Source organism: Malaya genurostris, chromosome 2 (assembly GCF_030247185.1).
Source record: "Malaya genurostris strain Urasoe2022 chromosome 2, Malgen_1.1, whole genome shotgun sequence".
In the NCBI taxonomy this organism is placed as follows: Eukaryota; Metazoa; Arthropoda; class Insecta; order Diptera; family Culicidae; genus Malaya; species Malaya genurostris.
The window spans coordinates 193756598-193776789 of record NC_080571.1 but is presented as its reverse complement, the minus strand read 5'-3'; the positions used below and the strand labels follow the sequence as shown (position 1 = coordinate 193776789).

General features: G+C 34.7%; 1 protein-coding gene across 6 annotated transcripts in view; it reads right to left on the bottom strand.

Annotated features, from left to right (window-relative positions):
• Positions 1 to 515: 515 nt before the first annotated feature.
• Positions 516 to 20192, bottom strand: part of LOC131433014 (arylalkylamine N-acetyltransferase 1) — a 68184-nt gene continuing 48507 nt past the window's right edge. For 2 of the 6 annotated variants that reach the window (XM_058599727.1, XM_058599726.1), the window contains exons 2-6: positions 14515 to 14603; positions 14290 to 14443; positions 2446 to 2646; positions 1665 to 1817; positions 516 to 1603 (exon numbers count right to left, since the gene is read on the bottom strand). In XM_058599727.1, the coding sequence (XP_058455710.1) occupies positions 1193 to 1603; positions 1665 to 1817; positions 2446 to 2646; positions 14290 to 14385 (861 nt within the window). In that variant the 5' untranslated portion in view covers positions 14386 to 14443; positions 14515 to 14603 and the 3' untranslated portion in view covers positions 516 to 1192. Of the gene's footprint in view, positions 1604 to 1664; positions 1818 to 2445; positions 2647 to 5774; positions 5795 to 14289; positions 14604 to 20192 lie in introns of those variants that run through there. The other 4 variants (XM_058599725.1, XM_058599730.1, XM_058599729.1 and 1 more) reach the window with 4 other exon arrangements.

Genomic DNA, 20192 nt, shown 5'->3' with positions numbered 1-20192 from the left:
TCATGATCGTAACATAATTTGAACTAACCGTATTGAGTACGAAATAAGCAATTAAAAACACTAAAACGACCGGCATCACAATACACGAAAATCAAACATTCACAAAAAAACGAAATCAAATATTGCAAAAAATATCAGTAAAAAACGTATATGTTTTGACACGAAAACGATGGATGCCGAGCTGAATTGACTCAGCGTCATCCAACTGACTGACGTCTGTCTATCACATGAAAGCGCGTCTACAAAGTCAATCCATGGATCGAAATAATTGAAGGTTTATAAGATATTTAAGCTGTCCGGTCTAGCCTCGGTCTTCCCTAATAATTTTTAGAGTTTCAGAGTGGTTTGAGCCCCTAATTACCTCTGCTCCATGTTTACGCGCCTGCATCACGCTATACTTGTTTCCAGTGATTTTGCGACACGAACTATGAGTTATAATAGACGTTGCAAGTATTTTATCTTTTAGATTGAGAATTTAAATTTAAAAGTGAGTCGAGTTATTAAGTAACACAAGATTTAGTAAATAAAAAATAGTTCTAGAATAAGAACATTTATTTTGACATATACATTTTGTGCATACAGTTTTTCATTTTAAATATCATGAAGTTGCTTACATTTATATCATGCTCACACATTCCGTAGTATGAACTCCTATTATATAAGATATAAGGAATATTTGACTTGCATTGCATTCGATCATATCAGAACAATTTCTACAATATCGCCTACGTTTGAAATTTAATACTGTCACTATGACCAGTCACAGAGACAATAATTGACGACAATAGAGTACATCGTTTGAATAACAAAATAGTGCCATGAACACTTTAATGATTTTTGCAACTTCTTCCTGTTTACAGCCTAACTGTTGCGCAGTATTAATTAAATTTTGAAAGCTATCAACCAATGTAAAATGCTCAAAATGAATAATATCGAAGTGTACTAAAAATCTATCAAATCTTTCTGTATGACTAGCTGAGCGGAACGACAAATAGCAAATACTTCAAGTTCTTGTGTATTTTATTGCTAAATTGCTAAATAATTAACGATTATCGATAATGCCCTGAGCTATCATGGCCTTTTTAGCAAATTTCGATACTTTCATTATTAATTTCAACATGTTCTCACAATGGTAAAAACTGATCCGCTCGGTTGCTTTTAGTGAAAATAATTCGCCACCAATTGAATACTTTCATGGCAGCCTTTTCACCAAAATCCTGACTGCAGCGTGTGGTTTTTCTGGATCGAAAACTTGCTCTCCGTTCACCAAATAATCCTGGTACGGTAGATTATAAACCTCTTCGAAGCCCATTTTCTCCATAACCCGAGCCGAATAATGACTACTACACAAAACATGGACGAGTTTGATGTTTCGCTCTTTCACACACTCCATCGTGCGATCAGTCAACTTCCCGGCGATTCCCATGCCCCGATAGCGATTATCAACAGACATAATTTTAATATCCAACATTTGATCGACGTCCTGATGCAAGTCAAATATGTTGAATTGCTCATCCACATAATCCATCAAAGCCATGATCTTTTTGAACTTGGGATGCTCACAGACATCCGCTAATTTTGGTTGAGGTTCGTCTGTCTCTGCCTAAAATGATAAACCATTTGGTGAATCTAAGAATCGTCATCAATTATATGGACTTATTTACCGGTCTATTGATCAATCCATTGATGTTAACTCCAACGATTTCACCGCGGGAATTGACGGCTTTGAAGGAACAATGTTCGTGAAGACATTTAGTGGAATACTTCTCCAGTTCTTTACATTCACCCAGGTCAACAAATGTGTTGAGCGGTTCATCCTACAAATAATGAAATAATATTTCTTGATATTTTTACTTTCTCCATGATCTGATATATGTTCATATACAATATTTAATAAAGAATAAAAATCTATAACAAATGTTCTTCAATCGATGATATTCCTAAAACAGCCCGTTTTATCAACCTCAAATGCGGCTGACGCTTCCTCAAATTTGAAGAGTTTTGTGCCTTTTTTTAATTCAACTAATGAGTACGGACCGCTCGTTCGTTCATCCGAAAAACATAACTAAATTGAATTCTTTTTCATACAATCTGGTACACGTATGAAAATGTGTTCTCACTGAAATTTACTATCAAAGCGTTAAAATGTATTCTAGAAATAATCTCTACAGCATGCATAATTCGATTTGCTTTGCTCATGAATTATTTATTAAGCATCTCCGTTTCCAAGTCTTGTGGGAAAATCATACAGATTTTCCACCTGGTACATGCATACACATACATACCGAGTTCTTATTTCCGTTTTCTCGTTTACGCTGTACACGGAGAAAGCAAAGTCAGCGCTACGATAAGAAATCCTGCTAACAAGCAAACCCCCCGTCACTCGTCTCGGTTCTCGATGTAATTCAACGAGATTTTCTTCCCGTTCGCTACATTTTCTCTCACCTTGAAGAAAAACTTTTTAAGCAACTTCAAAACATCCTCGGCGTCGTCTTCTGTAATTAGCTCAATCGAAATGTTCGTGTCAATCTCTGCTGGGTGGATGTCGACATCAATGGGACTGGCTTTAATCTTGCCATCGGTACTGCTGCTGGTGACTGACATCTTCGATGTCATGCGACCGAACGGTGGTAGTAGTTCCGATAGCTAAAGCAATGAAAAATAAATTCGTAAATTACTTGAACTTCTGAGAATTTGGTAAATAGGATATTTTTTTGTTAAACAATTAAAAAAACCTAGGATGCAGAATTATTACCAAAACCGGAGAATAGGATAAAAATATTATTAGAATTGTAGTTCTCACCTTAAAAGTGAGTAACATTTTCGCTGCATGCAAGTAGTACTCAAATCTCAAGTTACAAAATGACAAGCGCTTCCTTTTCCAATAAATATTGATAACAGTAAAATTAGGATGTAATGACCCTTGTTTCGAATCGGCTACACCAACATAGAGTATAAATAAAACATTTTGAGAGGGTGTTAATGAATTTGCATACCATAACCGATCTGTAACCGTGGAAACGATAAATAGTTCTTCAAATCGCTTTGGTAGTACGATTTGCTGCTAAAATTTCCTTCAATCGCACGCAGTCAACCACCAAATTTTATCATACTTGAATTAATTTTTCGTGTAGACAATATATCAGGAAAGTATTGTTTAGTTATTACTCATTATCATTACTGAAAATAATATATGAAATGTGCTAAATAAAATAATGTTTCATTATAGAATGGGTCGTGCGTCTCATTGTACCAAACAGGAAATATTTCTGATTGAAAAATTACAAGAAGAAGGTAAAACTTGCGCGAAGGATCTTGAGCGTTTAAAAAACTTCGTCACAAATGCTTTTTATCATTTAAACGAAAAGGAATTACCCGGAGAACCTTAGAACATCTCGGCAACAACCGATCATCGTATAACTAGCAAAATCCTTTCACTTCATCTCGGATATCGGAGCAGATATCGGAAACATAGCAAGTACAGTGCATTGTAGACTGCAGAATGTTAATTTTCCTGGAAGAAATGCTAGATGCTAGTTTCTCTTTTGCGGAACATAAAACTTCGATCGAGAATGCAATTTACTATCAAACATCGATCGTGGGATGGTTGGAACGGAAGGAAAAAGTGGAGTAATATTCTTTAGAGCGATGAAACAAAGATGAATATATTCTCTTCTGATGCTCAACAAAATGTAAGACGGCCATCAGGCAAAAAGTTTGATCCGAGGTACACATAAAAAACTGTTAAGCATGAAGGTGGTAATCTAATGTTTTGGGGATGTTTTTAACTCAGGCATGTACCCAGAGGGGGGCCCGAGGTGCTCTGACTCCTCCCGGAATCAGAAACAGAAACAAACAAAAAAGTTTGATACGAAGCGAACAGTGTCAACACAAAATTAAATAATGGTTAAAATCGGGGCAAAATAAACTACAATAATAATAATACGCAAAATTACACTGGATGACCGGAAAGAGAAAGTGCGCATCATCAACTGTTTTGTGTTGTGATCTAGAAATGGACATTTAAAAGGTTTTTGGCATGTTCGACAGAAATGGCATGACAGTAACCGTTAATAAATGTAATACAATAACCTCCTCTCGGTCACAGTCACAAATTTTATTTAAATACTCTATAACGACCCATATTACACGTCGAAGTTTGTGAAAGATTGGATTCGTGAAAAGAATGATCGCGTGGTCTAACCAAACTCCCGAAATCAATCCGATAGAAAATTTAAAAACACACATAAACATAAATTATCCGGTCCAACTTTCTCAAACAAGAACCGTCCATGGGGTTTCCTTCAAAGGAAATGGTACACTAATTCTACGAAGACATACAATCGTCTGCTCGACTTAGTGCCAAGAAATGTGAACAAAACCTTGTTAAACAAAGGAGGTTACACGGAATACAAATTGTGATGAAATTAAATCTTTCAACTCAAATGGAAGAATACTTTTTTTTATTATACATCTATTCAATTGATCAAAAACATTCCAATTTTTATAACAAAGAGAAAGTCACGGAAGTTTACTATGCGTGATTGATAACATAAATTGTTCATTTTTTCGTAAACCATTGATTACAATAGCAAAAGTCCTGGGCCTAACACATAGATGGCGCTAGTTCTATTGCAGTCACGTATTTTAGTTAATACTAACTTTTAAAAGACAGCTGTTAAAATTTCATGATGTTATATTCATTAGTTTGTGAGTTATTATGCTAAGAGCAACACTACTTTTGTTATTTTCAGAACAATGGATCAAAACCAATTTCGTGTTTTAATGTTACGCTGCTTCTTAATGAAAAAAAATACCGCTCAAGCGAAGCAATGGATTGAAATGTTTATGGAAATCCGCTTCACCAGAAACAACAATAAAACGTCATTTAGGGGTTAACCTAAATTTGTGCTTAGGGCACATTACCGTTTTTACTTTTTTTACGTTTCGTCTTAGACACGTCAGTGCAGAGCAGTTCAACTTGAACTACTTATTGCAAACTTAAATAGTTCAACTTGAACTTCAGTTAAGTTTGCGATAAGCAGTTCAATTTAAACTGCTCTGCACTGACGAGTCTAAGACGAAACGTAAAATTAAAAAATAAAAGAATAAAACGTTGGTTTGCTTACTTCAAACGTGGTCGTACAGACACCGCTGATGCAGAAAGCAGTGGACGTCCAAATGAGGCGGTAACACCAGAAAACAAAAAAAATCACAAAATCGTTTTGAATGATCGAAAAGTGAAGTTACATAAGTTAGCTGACACCGTAAGGATATCAAAAGAACGTGTTAGCTTTATATTGCATGAGCATTTGATTATGAAAAAGCTCTGTTTAAAGTGGGTACCGCGTTTGCTCACTGTTGACCAAAAATGAGAACGTGTTGATGATTCTGAGCAGTGTTTGGCCATATGTAACGTAACAAACCGGAATTTTTGCGGCAATGTGGGACATTGGATGGAACATGGATCCATCTCTTCACTACTCTGAGTGGACAGCAACTGGTGAACCTCGTCCAAAGCACCCGAAAGCACAACAATCGGCTGCAAAGGTTATGGCCTCGATATTTTGGGGAGTGCGTGGTGTAATATTTATCGACTATCTTAAGAAAGGAAATACCATTAACAGTGAATATTATAAAGCGTTATTGGAGCGTTTGAGGGCTGAATTGCGTATGGCTAAGAAAATTTTTTTGTTTCATCAAGACAACACACCGTGTCACAAGTCAATCAAAACAATGGCAAAACTACAAGAATTGAACTTCGAATTACTTACACATTTTCCGTATTCGTCAGATTTGACTCCCAGCGACTACTGGTTGTTCACATACATGAAGAAATACTAGCCGGTAAGAGATTTCGCACGAATGAAGATGTTATCGCTAAAACTGAGTCCTATTTTGAGACAATAGATAAATCGTTCTACAAAAGTGATATTGAAATATTAGAACGACGCAGAAATTGCAGAGGATGCGATGATGAATAAAGTTAATTTTGAACCAAAAAGTCTCTTTGTTATGCCCGGGACTTTTCAGCCCATGTGTTATGTTCCATAATTTCATGTCACACCTATTTTAATGATCAGCAGACTTTTTTTTGAAAGTTTGTACTTTCAGAGTAGAACCGTTTCGATACTTTCGGTAACTCTCTATATAACACCTTAAACAATGCTACTTCTGCATTTTCATTAGGGTGGGACAAGGTTGTATGTTCGATGGAATTATGACATTGGAACACAACTTGCCCTGAGCATCAGATTTCAATTGAACCAAATTGTATGTATGTCAGCAAATTGAGCTTGCGAAAGGCCAAGGAAGAAACATACTAAGAATGGTAAATAAAAAGCTTCGCTTTTTTGTGCATCACATGATTGTAACCGGTTCTATATGTTTTCGGACCACTTCTGCAGCATGTTACTGTAAAATATACGTAAATTTAAAAGTTGTTCATTTAGTAATTGAAAATAACTCGAAAAATGCATACGTAATAGTATATCTATTTCAGTACATTCAAAACATTGAAATTTCAACAAAAGAGTTGATCTCTGTATCCAGAAGAAATATTTTATTTTAAAAAAGCAATTAAGTTTGAGGTCATTAGTTTTCAGTCATTGTTCATTCGTTAATACATAGATCTCGCTGATAAATTTTGGTCCTCTAAGTTCTCTACCATTTTTGTGCGATGTAATTTTAGTTGATAAACTATTTGGTTGTCTTTTATAATTACATCTTTGCTATAGTTCCAAGTTGGCAGCTCAATACATACAAGCTAATTGCCGCATGCTCGAGCCTCGACCTGGAAGGATTCGTAATTTCAATAGGAATGCAGCACTAATCATGCGAAAGTTTTGTACGTCGAGAATCGGATTCTAACTCTATTCCAATAGAATGGCTAATTTTAACAAAAGGAATGTAATTACCTATACTTGGCTTTGCTTTGTTTGCTTTCCAAGCATGACTCTGAGCACACTGACGATGTGTAGATTTCAAGGATTAAGCGACCATGACAACCACTATTAATCATGAAATAATATGTGCAGCTGATGATTCTGATTATCTAACTATACAAGAAAATAAATCGATTTCGAATCCCGCGCTCGTTTTCAATACAATGACAATGACTGGTGGTTTGTTGTTAATGCACTTAATGTGACTGAAGCTACACAATGATTTCCACCCATCACGACTTTATAACATAATGACAATGTGTATCGATTGACTTTATTTTTCGGCAAGTAATGACTAGAGAAGATAAAGATATGAAAATAGAAGGCGGTTAGATATTCTAGATAGAATCAGTTATAAGTTTAGATCGGAAAAGCTGAACTAGGCAGGCTCATATGTGCAAGATCGGAAGGAAGGGAACCTTCTACTCGTGGGGGTCGAGATTAAAACCTGAGTCCACCAGTATGGTTAAGAAGCATATGTAGTTCTCACTACATTATGCCACTGACACTGTTTTCCTTCCGATATGGCATATATGCCTGCAGAATTTAGCGGAAATAAAATAGTGTAACATAAAGGCAATGTATCGTAAAAAAAGAATTTAAAAATTATATTTTTACATTGTAATATTTTCAGATGGGAATTACCGTCAAATTTCAATAGCATGAGATCAAATGGCATCAAGCATTGGAAGAAAAGAAACTCTAAATTAAACAGGAATTTTCAGTCGGTGTTAAACATTCGTTCGCACCGCACGCGTATAGCTCTTGGCTCCTGGATTTTTTTCTGGCTACCTAGAGTTTCATTGGTTCAAGACTTCTGTCTTTTTCAAGGCTACCTGAATCACTAACGGTCTTTTTAAAGACTAACAATTAGTCAGCCTTTCTCAAGGCTATACAAAGAGTGATATTCTAATATAAACAGTCTTTTTCAAGACTAAGACATTAATCAGCCTTTTTTAAGGCTAGCAATTCAAGAACGATTCTTCAAACTAATCAGTCTTTATTAAGACTACCTCAAAATCAGCCTTTATCAAGATTTATCCAAACTAGGAGTCTAATCGAAAACTAATTTAGCCTAGTTAAATTATATTTTTCAAAAATGCCTGCGTCCAACTGGAAAGGCAATAAGCCTAAGGCTAAAAATAATTCAACACGGAAGAAATCTCAATCCGTTGTTCTAAATTTTTCTAATAACATAGACGATCTTATAGAATTGGAATGTAAAAATAAAAGACAACGGACGGACTTCCCTTCCGTTGATCATATGCCGTCTAACAATATTTACGAGATTCTTCCTGAATCCGATTATAGCGACATAGAAGAAAATTCTTCAAAAATTTCCAAAATGGACGCAATTTCCACATTAAAATTCATTGGGAACATTATAAATGGCATAATCGTATTGCAAACTTAACGCAATGTCGTCGTTGCCAAGGCTTCGGCCATGGAACCAAAAATTGTCATATGGATAAACGGTGTTTGAATTATGGTAAATCGCATTTGAAAGACGTTTGTCCAATGAATGAAACCACTGATAAATTTTCATGTTCAAATTGCGATGGAAATCATAAATCCAATTATTTGAAATGTCTTGTCAGGGAAAAAAATTTAAAAGCTCGTTCGCTTAGACAACAAGTCAAATCAACGACCTTAAATTTACAGAATACCTGAAAATCAAAAAACCGTTACAAATGCCACGCCTAAGTTTTCTAACTTATTTCTTCGAATTTAAAACGAAAAACAGGTACGCCTTCCAATTCGTCTTCTAACGAAAACAATTTATTGACAGGTAGATCGACCTCGTCATCATCTTCTTCTAATGACAGTTACGCTTTGGTAACAGTTAGACAAATACCTCTTAATTCTTCTAATGTAAATAATCAAAACACAGGAACGCCTTCCAGTTCATCTTCTAACGAACACAATTTATTAATAGGTAGATTGGCCAAATCATCTTCTTCTTATGGCAGTTACACTAGTGTAACAGGTAGACACCTACCTAACAATATTCCTTCAATGCCATTCGCTTATTTAAACGAAGTCGAAGCATTTCAAATCGGATGGCAATTTGCAAATAATATTATAATGAATTTAAGATTTAACAGTGATGTTAAATAATTATTTGAATATTTTAAATTGGAATGCTCAATCTTTAAAATCGAGTGAAGATGAATTTTATAACTTTCTCAAAGTTCACAAAATTCATATTGCCATTGTGACAGAAACTTTTTTAAACCAAATGTCACATTGAAAAGTAATCCACATTATGTGGTTCATCGATTTGACAGGTTTACTGGAATGGGTGGTGGAGTTGGCATTTTTGTCCAACGGCAAATTAAACATCGAATTTTACCTTCTTTCAATACTAAAGTTATTGAAAGCTTGGGAATCGAAGTTGAAACCATTCATATTAGCCATTCCAATGCACCGGCTAACAATTAAATTTCTTTAAAGGCGATTTGCGAAAACTCACAAGATATCGACAGAAATTTTTCGTAATAGGGAACTTAAATGCAAAGCATGTCCAGTAGAATTGTAGGCAAAATAACAGTAATGGTAAAATACTTCATAATCAACTCTCAGCTGGTTACTTCATAAGTAACCCAATTATTTCTATATTCAACTATCATAGAGCTAATTGGTTGGATTACAGATCTCACATTGAAATTCATGTGGATCTCACATTGAAAATCATACATTATCTAAGCTAGAAATCTTTCAGTTCCCAAAGCTCAAACTAAATTAATTCCTCCTATCATCGATGACAATCTTCAACTGCTCATTCGGCTGAAGAATGTTCGTCGACGATAATATCAACGTTCTCGTGATCCTGCTATGAAAAACATAGTTAAGGATTTACAAAAAGAAATTAAACATAGATTTACTCTTTTGCGTAATGAAAATTTCGCTAAAGAAAATGAACAAATTAAACCTTATTCTAAACCTCTCTGGAAACTTTCCAAGGTTCTTAAGAAACCTCAGAAACCAATTCCTGCTCTCAAGGAAGGGAATCAAATACTTCTTACAAATGGCGAAAAAGCTCAAAAACTTGTTCAGCAGTTCGAGAGTGCACACAATTCTAATTTTAACGTTGTGAGTCCTATTGAAAATGAAGTCTCACTGCAATATGATCATATTACAACTCAAGTGTTATTAGCAAATGACATTATTGAGACAATTTTTGATGAAATTAAGTCAATCATTAGGAAACTTAAAAACAAGAAGGCTCCTGGTAATGATGGAATTTTTAATATTCTTATTAAAAATTTTCCCGATGTTGCCTTGAGACTGTTTTGCTTTAGTTTACTTCCCAAAACGATGGAAAAAATGCTAAAGTAATTCCTATCCCCAAACCTGATGAAAAACCCAGCAGAAACATCAAGTTATCGACCAATTAGCTTACTTTCTTCTATCAGTAAACTTTTTGAAAAAATTATCTTGTTGAGAATGATGTCTCATATAAATGAGAATTAAATTTTTTTACCAGAGCAGTTTGGATTTCGTCATGAACATTCAACTACTCATCAACTTGTCAGAGTAACTGAATTGTTACCCGTACGAGCCGGTGTTCCGCAGGGTTCGAGCGTAGCTCCAATCTTGTATAATATTTTCACTTCTGATCTTCCAAATCTACCCGTTGGTTGTCAGAAATCGCTATTCTGTGACGACACAAGTCTGTTAGCCACAGCTAGAAATCTAAGAGTGATCTGCAGTCGCCTACAAAGAAGTTTCAATATTTTCAGTGATTATCCTTCAAAATGGAAAATTAAACCAAATGCAGCAAAAACGCAATTAATTATCTTTCCTCATAATCCAAGAACTTCTTTTCTTAAACCAAACAATAATGACATTCTCAAATTGAATGGCTTGGAATTGACATGGTCTGATCAAGCAAAATACTTAGGTTTAACGTATAACAAAAAACTTACTTTCAAGGATCACATTGAAGGAATCCAGGCAAAGTGTAATAAATATATTAAATGTTTATATCCTCTTATAAACAGAAATTCTAAGCTCTGTCTAAAAAACAAATTGTTAATTTATGAACAAATTTTCAGACCAGCCATGCTTTATGCAGTACCAATTTGGTCAAGTTGCTATTTCACCAGAAAGAGAACACTTCAAAGGATTCAGAACAAAATTCTGAAAATGATTTTGAAGCGTCTTCCCTGGTTTAGTACAAATGAGTTACACAGCCTCACAAATATAGACCCATTAGATGTACTGTCACATAATATTATAAGAAAATTCCGACCAAAATCGATGCAATCTTCAATTGAATCGATTCGCTCTCTGTATTAGTTAGTAAGTTAGTCTACAAGTTCCCTTTCCCCATTACACAATACAAGTAGGTTTACAATTTTCCCTACACAAAAATCACAGAATTGTGGAAGCAAATGATGTCTTCATGGTAATAACCATATAATGTATATAATAGGGCTGAAAAGTCACCACTTGTGGCTGAACACCCAATTTAAATCATAATAATTTTAGTTTCACTCATATTCTAATAAATAGTTATTAAAAAAACTGAAATTTTCTAAACTTATTGTACCTAGTTGCATTCGCTACAATTGAGTTATAACGCCTGTTTTCCATTTTTGATACATAAGTAAACGGAAGACAGCTTGAAAAGGGCACTCTATGGAACGGCAGAAGAAATGGTCCATTTTCTTTGTTTTATTGTACAGAAACAGAAGGTTGGAAAATTCCTTTTGAATTATCTAGATGTTCATTTGAGAATGAGCAAAACATTTTTTTTTCAAATCAAAAATATTTTAAATGACGAACATTTCGATCACCTCCCGGGACTGGTTTTAAGAAAGTCGACCACCCGTTCAAACGATATCGGCCGAAGTTGAGCTCTGATACAACCAAATAATATATAAAATTGATCAGGAGACTTATCTCTTTTGCGTGAACCTCAGATAGTGTATGCAGGACTTTTTCGTCTTTTTTTTCTAAGGTGCACAATTTTCTTTTGTGATTATTAATCACGTCATTACTCAAGCCCTGAACTTAAGTTATAGATGGAAACGCATGGTACTTAGTTCTAAAGGCATGTGATATATGATTTTAGAATTAAATACCATGTGTCGCCATCGGATGATGACAATTTGATGGAGACGCATGGTTTTTGGAATGATTTATTTGTTAAAGTCTGATATTATACCCGTCCACATTTTTTTTTAAATCTGAAAAAATACAGCGTAACGTACTCATAAATGATTTATTTTTGATGTAAAATCTAGAAAGGTGCCAAAATTGTAAGTGCGAATGAAAAAAATTCGAAAATTTTGAACATTTTTTTTTTCACATGAAATACATTTTGAAAAATTCTGAAATAAAAATAAAAAAGGTTTCCCATAACTCCTAAAATATTCCTGATTTTTTTTTTCTTTCTTTTTTACTAAAGAGGTTTTTGAAAAATTTAAATAAAATGAAAATCAGAAGAACCACCATAACTCCACCAATATATGCAGTTAAAGGGGTTAAAATTTTGGAAACATCATCTCCAATATAAACTCTTTCAAACAGCGTATATCAATTTTATTTCTGTGTGGGGGCAGTTCTTATATGCAAACCCGGCTACACCCTTTGTGTCAAAAATGAGCTGAAATTAGTGTCAGAAATTATATTGACAAGGCAAAAGATATTTTAATGATATATATACAAATATAGTAACATTCACTTCAATTTCAGCTTGTTAAAATCCTTTCGACCATCTTCAAAAAATCAAAATTTTGCACTGCGGTAAACTTTTTCGAGTTCCATTACGGACTGGTGCTTACAAGTCAAGAAAATCTTTTTGTCATTTTATTTTCGATTCAGATAAAGTTTTGACCAATTTTCTCATAGTGAACAATAAAGCATTTTTGGAATAACCAAACCAAATGAACAAAAGCTACTGATACCGGATTCACCATAAAATAATACAATTGATTTGACTTCAGACAGTTTTAATTCGACATTCAATACGAGAGCTTGCTCAAGAAGCAAATGCATCCTGATCATAAACCACTGCATTTGTTCCAATTGAACAAAACAAATAATGTTGTATACATCCATTTCTATAAGGAGTTGGGAGCAATTAAATTCGCTAAAGATAATAACAAAGAGCAATATGTGAAGCATGAAAACAGCAAGCACCATATACCAGTTCATATGAAAGATAATGGTATGGAAAAGCGCATTTATGCATGTGAAAAACTATGTTCCTATACGTAAAGACTTTTTCCAACGAAAGAAAAAGTGGTAAAATTTTTTCCTCACTTTCCTGAAAAGTGTACGTTTGTTAAGCATACGCTTTAAGAAGGCTGTACCTTCTTATGAGAGTTTTAGTCAGGACACAAAGATTTCGTGTAAGTTGCTACGATAATCAGCTGGCTACATGTTAATACTACCCTGGAGCCCTCAGAGCTAAGGCAGTGTTCCTCTTTGAATATATCATGGAAAAAAGGAAATATTGTTAATACGCTGCTCACTCCCGTTAGCATGTGGTAATCTGGACAAGAAGACATGTGCGCTCAAAGGCAACGGTACTTCCTCTACACCGGCCTAAAACAACCCTAGCACTTCGGTGACAGCCATCAACAGCAATGTAAAACTTTCATGAGTAAAACCATCAGCTGCAACCAACTTAAAACGCCAGCTCCAGCCATCAATGCACCCAACGCCTTGGCAAATATAAGAAATATATTCATTTCATTCATTTTGTAAGGGTTTTGCATTCTGTAGTTTGTCTGTCAAAAGGTCAGGAAATGTTTAAAATCGGTGAATTAATGACTATTATATGCGTAGTCAAAGTCTGCGTTCTCTTAACTGCGTTTTGCTCAAAAATTTGTTTTCACTAGTAAGCACCTCTTTCGTAAACCAGATCAGATATGTGTTTTTGGACAAAATAAAGCTTACGTAACGTAACGTTTTGCCAATTTCCACGTTCACAGTAATATTGAAAATGGTAAACCCTAAGTGTATAAAAACAAATATGTTACAATAAATTCCAAATTGAAATTTATGAAACAGGTCTACTAGACTGTGAATTTTCCTCGCATACGATATATATTCACCGAATTGGCCTGATTCTTGCTAATCAAGATCCGATCGAAAAATGTAGCGCATAAAGAACACATCATTTTGGAAATCCGTGTAAATAGAACCGCTTATGACACAACAACTTAAACTTTGGAAGACTGTTCAGCTTCAGCTTCACTTTCCCGGACACGATTTGCAACAATTACTACTTCCATATTTAGTGTTTGGAGTTACATAAATATGTCATCCCAAAAAGCGTTTATTTATTTATGCCGCCACCATATTTTTAAGACGCTTGTGGTATACTTGCCATGGTACATGCTTCATCCAGAAGACTATCATTTTCGCACTTCTTTGCGTTATATGCGCCAAGAGGCGAAATGTGATTTTGAATCTCAACCTCCATTCTATTTCCGGTTATGTGAGCTGGACGTTGCACGGATGAAGTGATCAAGATGAGTGATCTGTCACAAACACGCAAAATTATAACACAACTGATAACAAATGAACGAAACGCTTTCCACAAAAGTATTACACACTGATGATCCTCGTGGCGCGAAATCAGATAATGAAATGCATGCAATTAAAGTTCGTGCTTACAACCTTCCGAACGTCTCGTTTTACCTGCAAAGATAAAAGGGGGGAAGATAGTTTGTGAGAAATAAGATAAATGAAGTAAATGATAAACAACATAAGCATAATAAGATGGAATTCATATTGCTTCATTTATGATACGTTTGGCCGGAACGCTCTTAAAGAAAATCGACCATAAATGAACTATATCGTTTGAAATTACTTTTTAGTTTTAATTGTAGCTATCGAATTATTGGATACACTGTATGGTAAATTATCCTCTAACTAAAAAATTACTGTTTAACACATTTCACTGTGTAACAGAAAAAGAGACATGTATTAATAAAGACGCTTCTCTTTCGAATTCCAATACAGCCAATACTTAAGTTATGATGGGCATCTTCTTCGGCAAAGATTTGTTATCTAACAGCCACAATTTGATTCAAGCTGCTACTTCAAATATGAAGTTCATTCCCGCACTGTTGAACCCTTGACTGTATACTACCCAGCGAAGAGCTGCAAGGTAGATCGAATGTGAAGAAGAGCATCAACTATCCATCCAAAGATGATATTATTAGAATGACCTATTATTTCAACTAGTAATTTTTGGAATTGATGATTTTTCTTATAAGTCATCCGCAATTTTACGTGTAGTTTTATTTCAAAACCTTTCAGGAAAATCCAAAAACTAAACTCACCAAATAAAACTTCTTTGCTTAAGCTGACATAGTTTTGGTCACCCTACTATGTATTTATAAAACATCACAGAGCAGAGCGCCAACGACCCGGATGAATGGAGACGAAGATCGGGTTATGTAAGAAAATACGCTTGAATTAATTTGCATCAACATAATCAGTTTCCTGTCACCGTATACGAACCACCACAATTGTACGGCAATGCAGTTATGTTGCACAAAGCATCTCTGCAAACGGTAGTTAGCATTGTTCTTCGAATAAAGATATGCCAAGAGCCATTTAATAGAATGACGAACGACCTCGATCATTCAGCGGTATCGCTAAGCGGTTCTTTCAAAACTGTGTCATACAACTTAACAATTTTAGAAAATACTGTATAGCGATGAACAGTTGCATAAAAGTCTTCATGAGCGATTATCAGAAAGGAATTCTTTCACGGTGACTTGACGAACTCCATGTGTTTGAAAGTGTTTTACAAAAGCGGAATAGATCAGCGATTGAAACAGGTTTTTCTGTTGGGTTTGGCTAAAGCTGAAGGGATGCTTTCTTTAAACCGTAAGGCATAGGGAAATAAGTAATAATACGTTTCATTGCGTATAGAATTTTCTATCTTCACATGCAAATTTTCTTCCGACAACCGCTTGGCTGGGATAGTTACGAAGGTGATAGTTTAACGAGTTTGTTTGAACCTTATTTTCAACTTCATTATTATTATTATTCTCCGAAGAAACATATTATGCAGTGTAAAAGACCGTTACAAAATATCAGCACAGATATTTTGAATTCATGACAAAAAGTGAGATTTTTTAAGAGTTTGCTGTAATGATAACGAAAATCATTGGATCAATAAAATAATTCCTGTCATTTACTTTTAAAAATGAAATGTTTAAAATCTTAAATCTAGCACGTAGCTATGCTTCAGGTACTCCATGATGTTGGTTCACTTTTGGCCCACCTTTTCACACTTTTTGATCGGCAATGTCTCAATTAATGCATGGTTTCGCGTACAGTTTGAATTACGATACCATCCTGTTAGCACCATGTATGCTACGAATCTAATCAGGGGTCGTTCTTAAATTACGTACACCAAAATCTGGTATGGTAATCTCGCATTCATGGACCATAAACTCTCAGTCATTCAAAATATTCAAGATGTAAAGATATACAATAAATCTAAAACGACTTTACTGGATGAACGATGAGAAAGAAAATGTGTTTCCTTGTAGAGTGTTTAAAATCAACTATTTTGCGGGTGAAAATAGTTGGCAGGTTCGATTTGAACCTCTGGGGTTTATTTTTTTGCAAATATTTTCTTTCGCAATTTCTATCATTCTGGTTTTTCAAATCTTGTTTTTCATTAGATAAAACCACACTGAAAATTGCCGCACGTTGCATTAATTTTCCTAGGTACTGCCATTGCTTGTTGTTCGGTTCGGTAGAACAGAGGGTTCTGACGAATTTCGAAAAGACGCTCCGTAACGATTAAGACAAATTCACGCAAAAATGGACTTTGCATAATTTATCAGAAATGTGCTAGAGAAAGTCGTTATTTTGTATGGCTTTCGTGTTTATTTTGTATGGCTTTCAACCGAAACCATTTCGTAAATTATTTCGGAGGAAGACGAAACACTCAAATCCAATCGGAGCAAGCCAGACGCTTCGCGACAATAGACTCTTCGGTATGTATTCTACGAATATATTTTGGTGGTCCACTCGGTGCATCGATTGTGACAACCATAGAATGGACGTAACTTGCTTAACTAATTTTCACTAGGCTCAATTTTTGATAAAATATTTCTTAAGTTTGCATTACACATGAATAACAAAACATCTCAACTCTCATGAATAACATTTCCATTGTAAAAAGTACTTTATAATGAAAACAAAATGGTACAATACGAGGTTGTCGAAGAGTGCATCCCAAGGAATGAAGATATTTTCAAAAACTTGCTCTATACAAGTCGGTGATACTCTCTGCTTCCCTATACGGCCAGGAAGTAAGTTTACTAAGTACTCTTTGTGTTTTAAAGTAAAATCCTGCGCTCCATGTTCAGTGAAAAAATAGAGAATGAAGTGTTGCGCCAGAACATGAGCTCACGAGCTAAAACAGGAAAAACGACATGCTGACATCTGAAGGCTATTAAAATACGGCAGACACATCGAAAGGCGGGTAAAATATAGTCGGTTGGACAGTCCTGAACAGATGATGACCTTCGTGATGCTCAGTAGGGAAACTGGAAGAGAATTTCGTCTGAGAGGCAGAACCCAAGTAGCAAACATTGTGCGGTTGGAAAAGCGCACTTTGCTTTAATGATGTGCAACAAGTTTCTTGTTTGATATGTTTCACAGCAGTAATATTTGTTAGGTGAAAACCGAAAATGAAACTGCTCAAATGAGCTTATTGTACAGTCAGTTATAAAAACATGTGGAACTAAATCTCTTCTGGTTTTTAAATTGTTTTCACAAGCAGTACCATGAATCATTTTTTCATTCGTTACAAAAACATGTGAAATTAAACATATGCAACAAAAACCGTTCTAAAACAATTGTGAAACAGCCCAATTTGAACAAGTGCTTGAGTGTGATGAATCTCCAGATGATTGAATCTCCAGAAAATCTAAAAAAATTTTGGTCTTGTCCCAGAGACGGGATGTGTGCCATTAAAGTAAAGCTAAGAAAATAATTCAAAAGTTTATTACTAACAAAGAATATTCTTTAATAATCCTTTTCTGTTCTGCGTTTGATACAAAAGAAATTGGATGAACGGGCAAACTCCAAATCCCACAACAATTTTGTTTTTTTTTTTCGAAATTCTTATGTTGCTTTTACTTTGGCTTGTTCATTTATAAAATGAACAGAGATCGCTCAAGCGTCCACGAGAGTGCTGTCAAAATCACGTCACTTTATAAACCTCGGGGGAATAATTAAGTAGTTCGTTGAGTCACCAAAAAGAAGCAGAATCCATTGGACATTCTTCAAACTTTATCTTTTGTAATAATTATAAATTATGAGCACTCTCAATTTTTTTACTTTGCACTGTAGTCTTAGACTATCATAGCCGTATACTGATTTTTTCGGATCATGTTCTTAAAAGTGGTTTGCATTCTGAACATCGAAAAAAAAAATAAAAACAAATACGTCGTCACATTACTGATTGAATATTACTCTTTATGTTAGGGTTGATTTTCGTGATCATTGATTCAGCTTTAAGAGATGCTTCTACCTTGACGGATAAAATCGATTTTCATCGCATTAATAGGTACCCGTAAAAAAATTTACCATTGATTTTACAGCATAAACAATTGATTCACAATTAGATCTATGGGTTATAATACATTTTATTGTATCTTGACAAATTTTTTTCATTTCCAACGATTCAATATATTGTTTCTACGATTCACAATTGAATTTATTGTACACGTGGTGTTTCAAACGATATGCAAACTGTACATTTTATTGTTTTCCAAAAAAACATGTATGAGAAAACTTTATGATTGTTACGATACTTAACAACTGTAACTGTAACTGTAACAACAAATCGTATCTACCCGTGAAATTTCAAACATGCATCCACAGAATTACAAAAGTTATTGAATTAAAATCGAAAATTGCAAAAGCTACCGTTTATAGTGCGATAACAAATGTGCTGAACAGCTCCGGCCCGACGCTCTCCGCTGGCGAAACTAGATTCTTTTGGAAAAGCCTTCTTTTAATGTATCATATATAATATATAATATGAATTATATTTATATTATTAAGATTCAAGTGCTTAGCAACAAATGCTCACTCTTCATGTGTATAAAAGATTTGGTTATTACCATTGAAACATCATTTGCTTCCGTAATTCTGGGATTATTTGGATTTATCCGTCATACAAGGGGTTATTCATAAACCACGTACACTCATTGGGGAGAGTAAGGGCTTAGAAAAAGTCTTCATTTGTCTTCGAAAGGAAAATGGAGGGGGTTTCGTACTAAACCTGCGTGGTCCAATATAGTTTATCAAAACTTTGTAAGTCGTTTAGCTTGAATAAATTTTGGATAAATGTAGCTAAACTAAATTGTGTATAAAAAACTTTGTATACCCCAGAATAGAGCTCGAGTTTGCAAGTATTCATCATTTTATGGAAATATTCTGACAAAAGAAGAAATTTAGACTATAAGACTCTAAAGTATCATTTATCAACAAAACATTTTTAAAGATTTTTTTGTTTTGCCTTTCTCATATAGAAAGGTTATGCAATCACTTGAAAAAACGGATTGGGGAAAATTGGCCCAGAGGACCAAATGTCATATACCATTCGACTTAGTTCATCGAGCTGAACAATGTCTGTGTGTGTGTATGTGTCAAATAATCTCACTATGTTTTCTCGGAGATGGCTGTACCGATTTTGACAAACTTAGATTCAAATGAAAGGTCTTATGGTTCCATACGGAATTCTTGAATTTCATCCGGATCCGACTTCCGGTTCCAGAGTTATAGGGTAAAGTGTGCTCAATATTGTACATCGTTACCTAAACCGGCGAAACAAAAAACGTAAAAAAAAACTAAACTGATCGCAAAACTACACAAATCGATAGTCTTTATTAATAGGCAACTAAACAAACCGATTCCGGCTATCCTGGTTCCCGGTATCCGGTTCCGGAAGTACCTGAAATAGTGATCATATATACCAAAATGGATCTCACTCAATTTCTCAGCGATGTTTTGACCGATTTCCACAAATTTAAATTTAAATAAATATTTAAATAAAAGTTCTTCTGGTCCCATACAAAATTCCTGAATTTCATCCGGATCCGACTTCTGGTTCCGGAGTTATAGGGTAAAGTGTGTTCAATATTGTACACCGTCACTTAAACGTTAAATCCCAATCTTAGGGTCAAATGAAAGGTCTTATGGTCCTACCGAAAATTACTGCATGTTTTCGAATGCAACAAACATTTA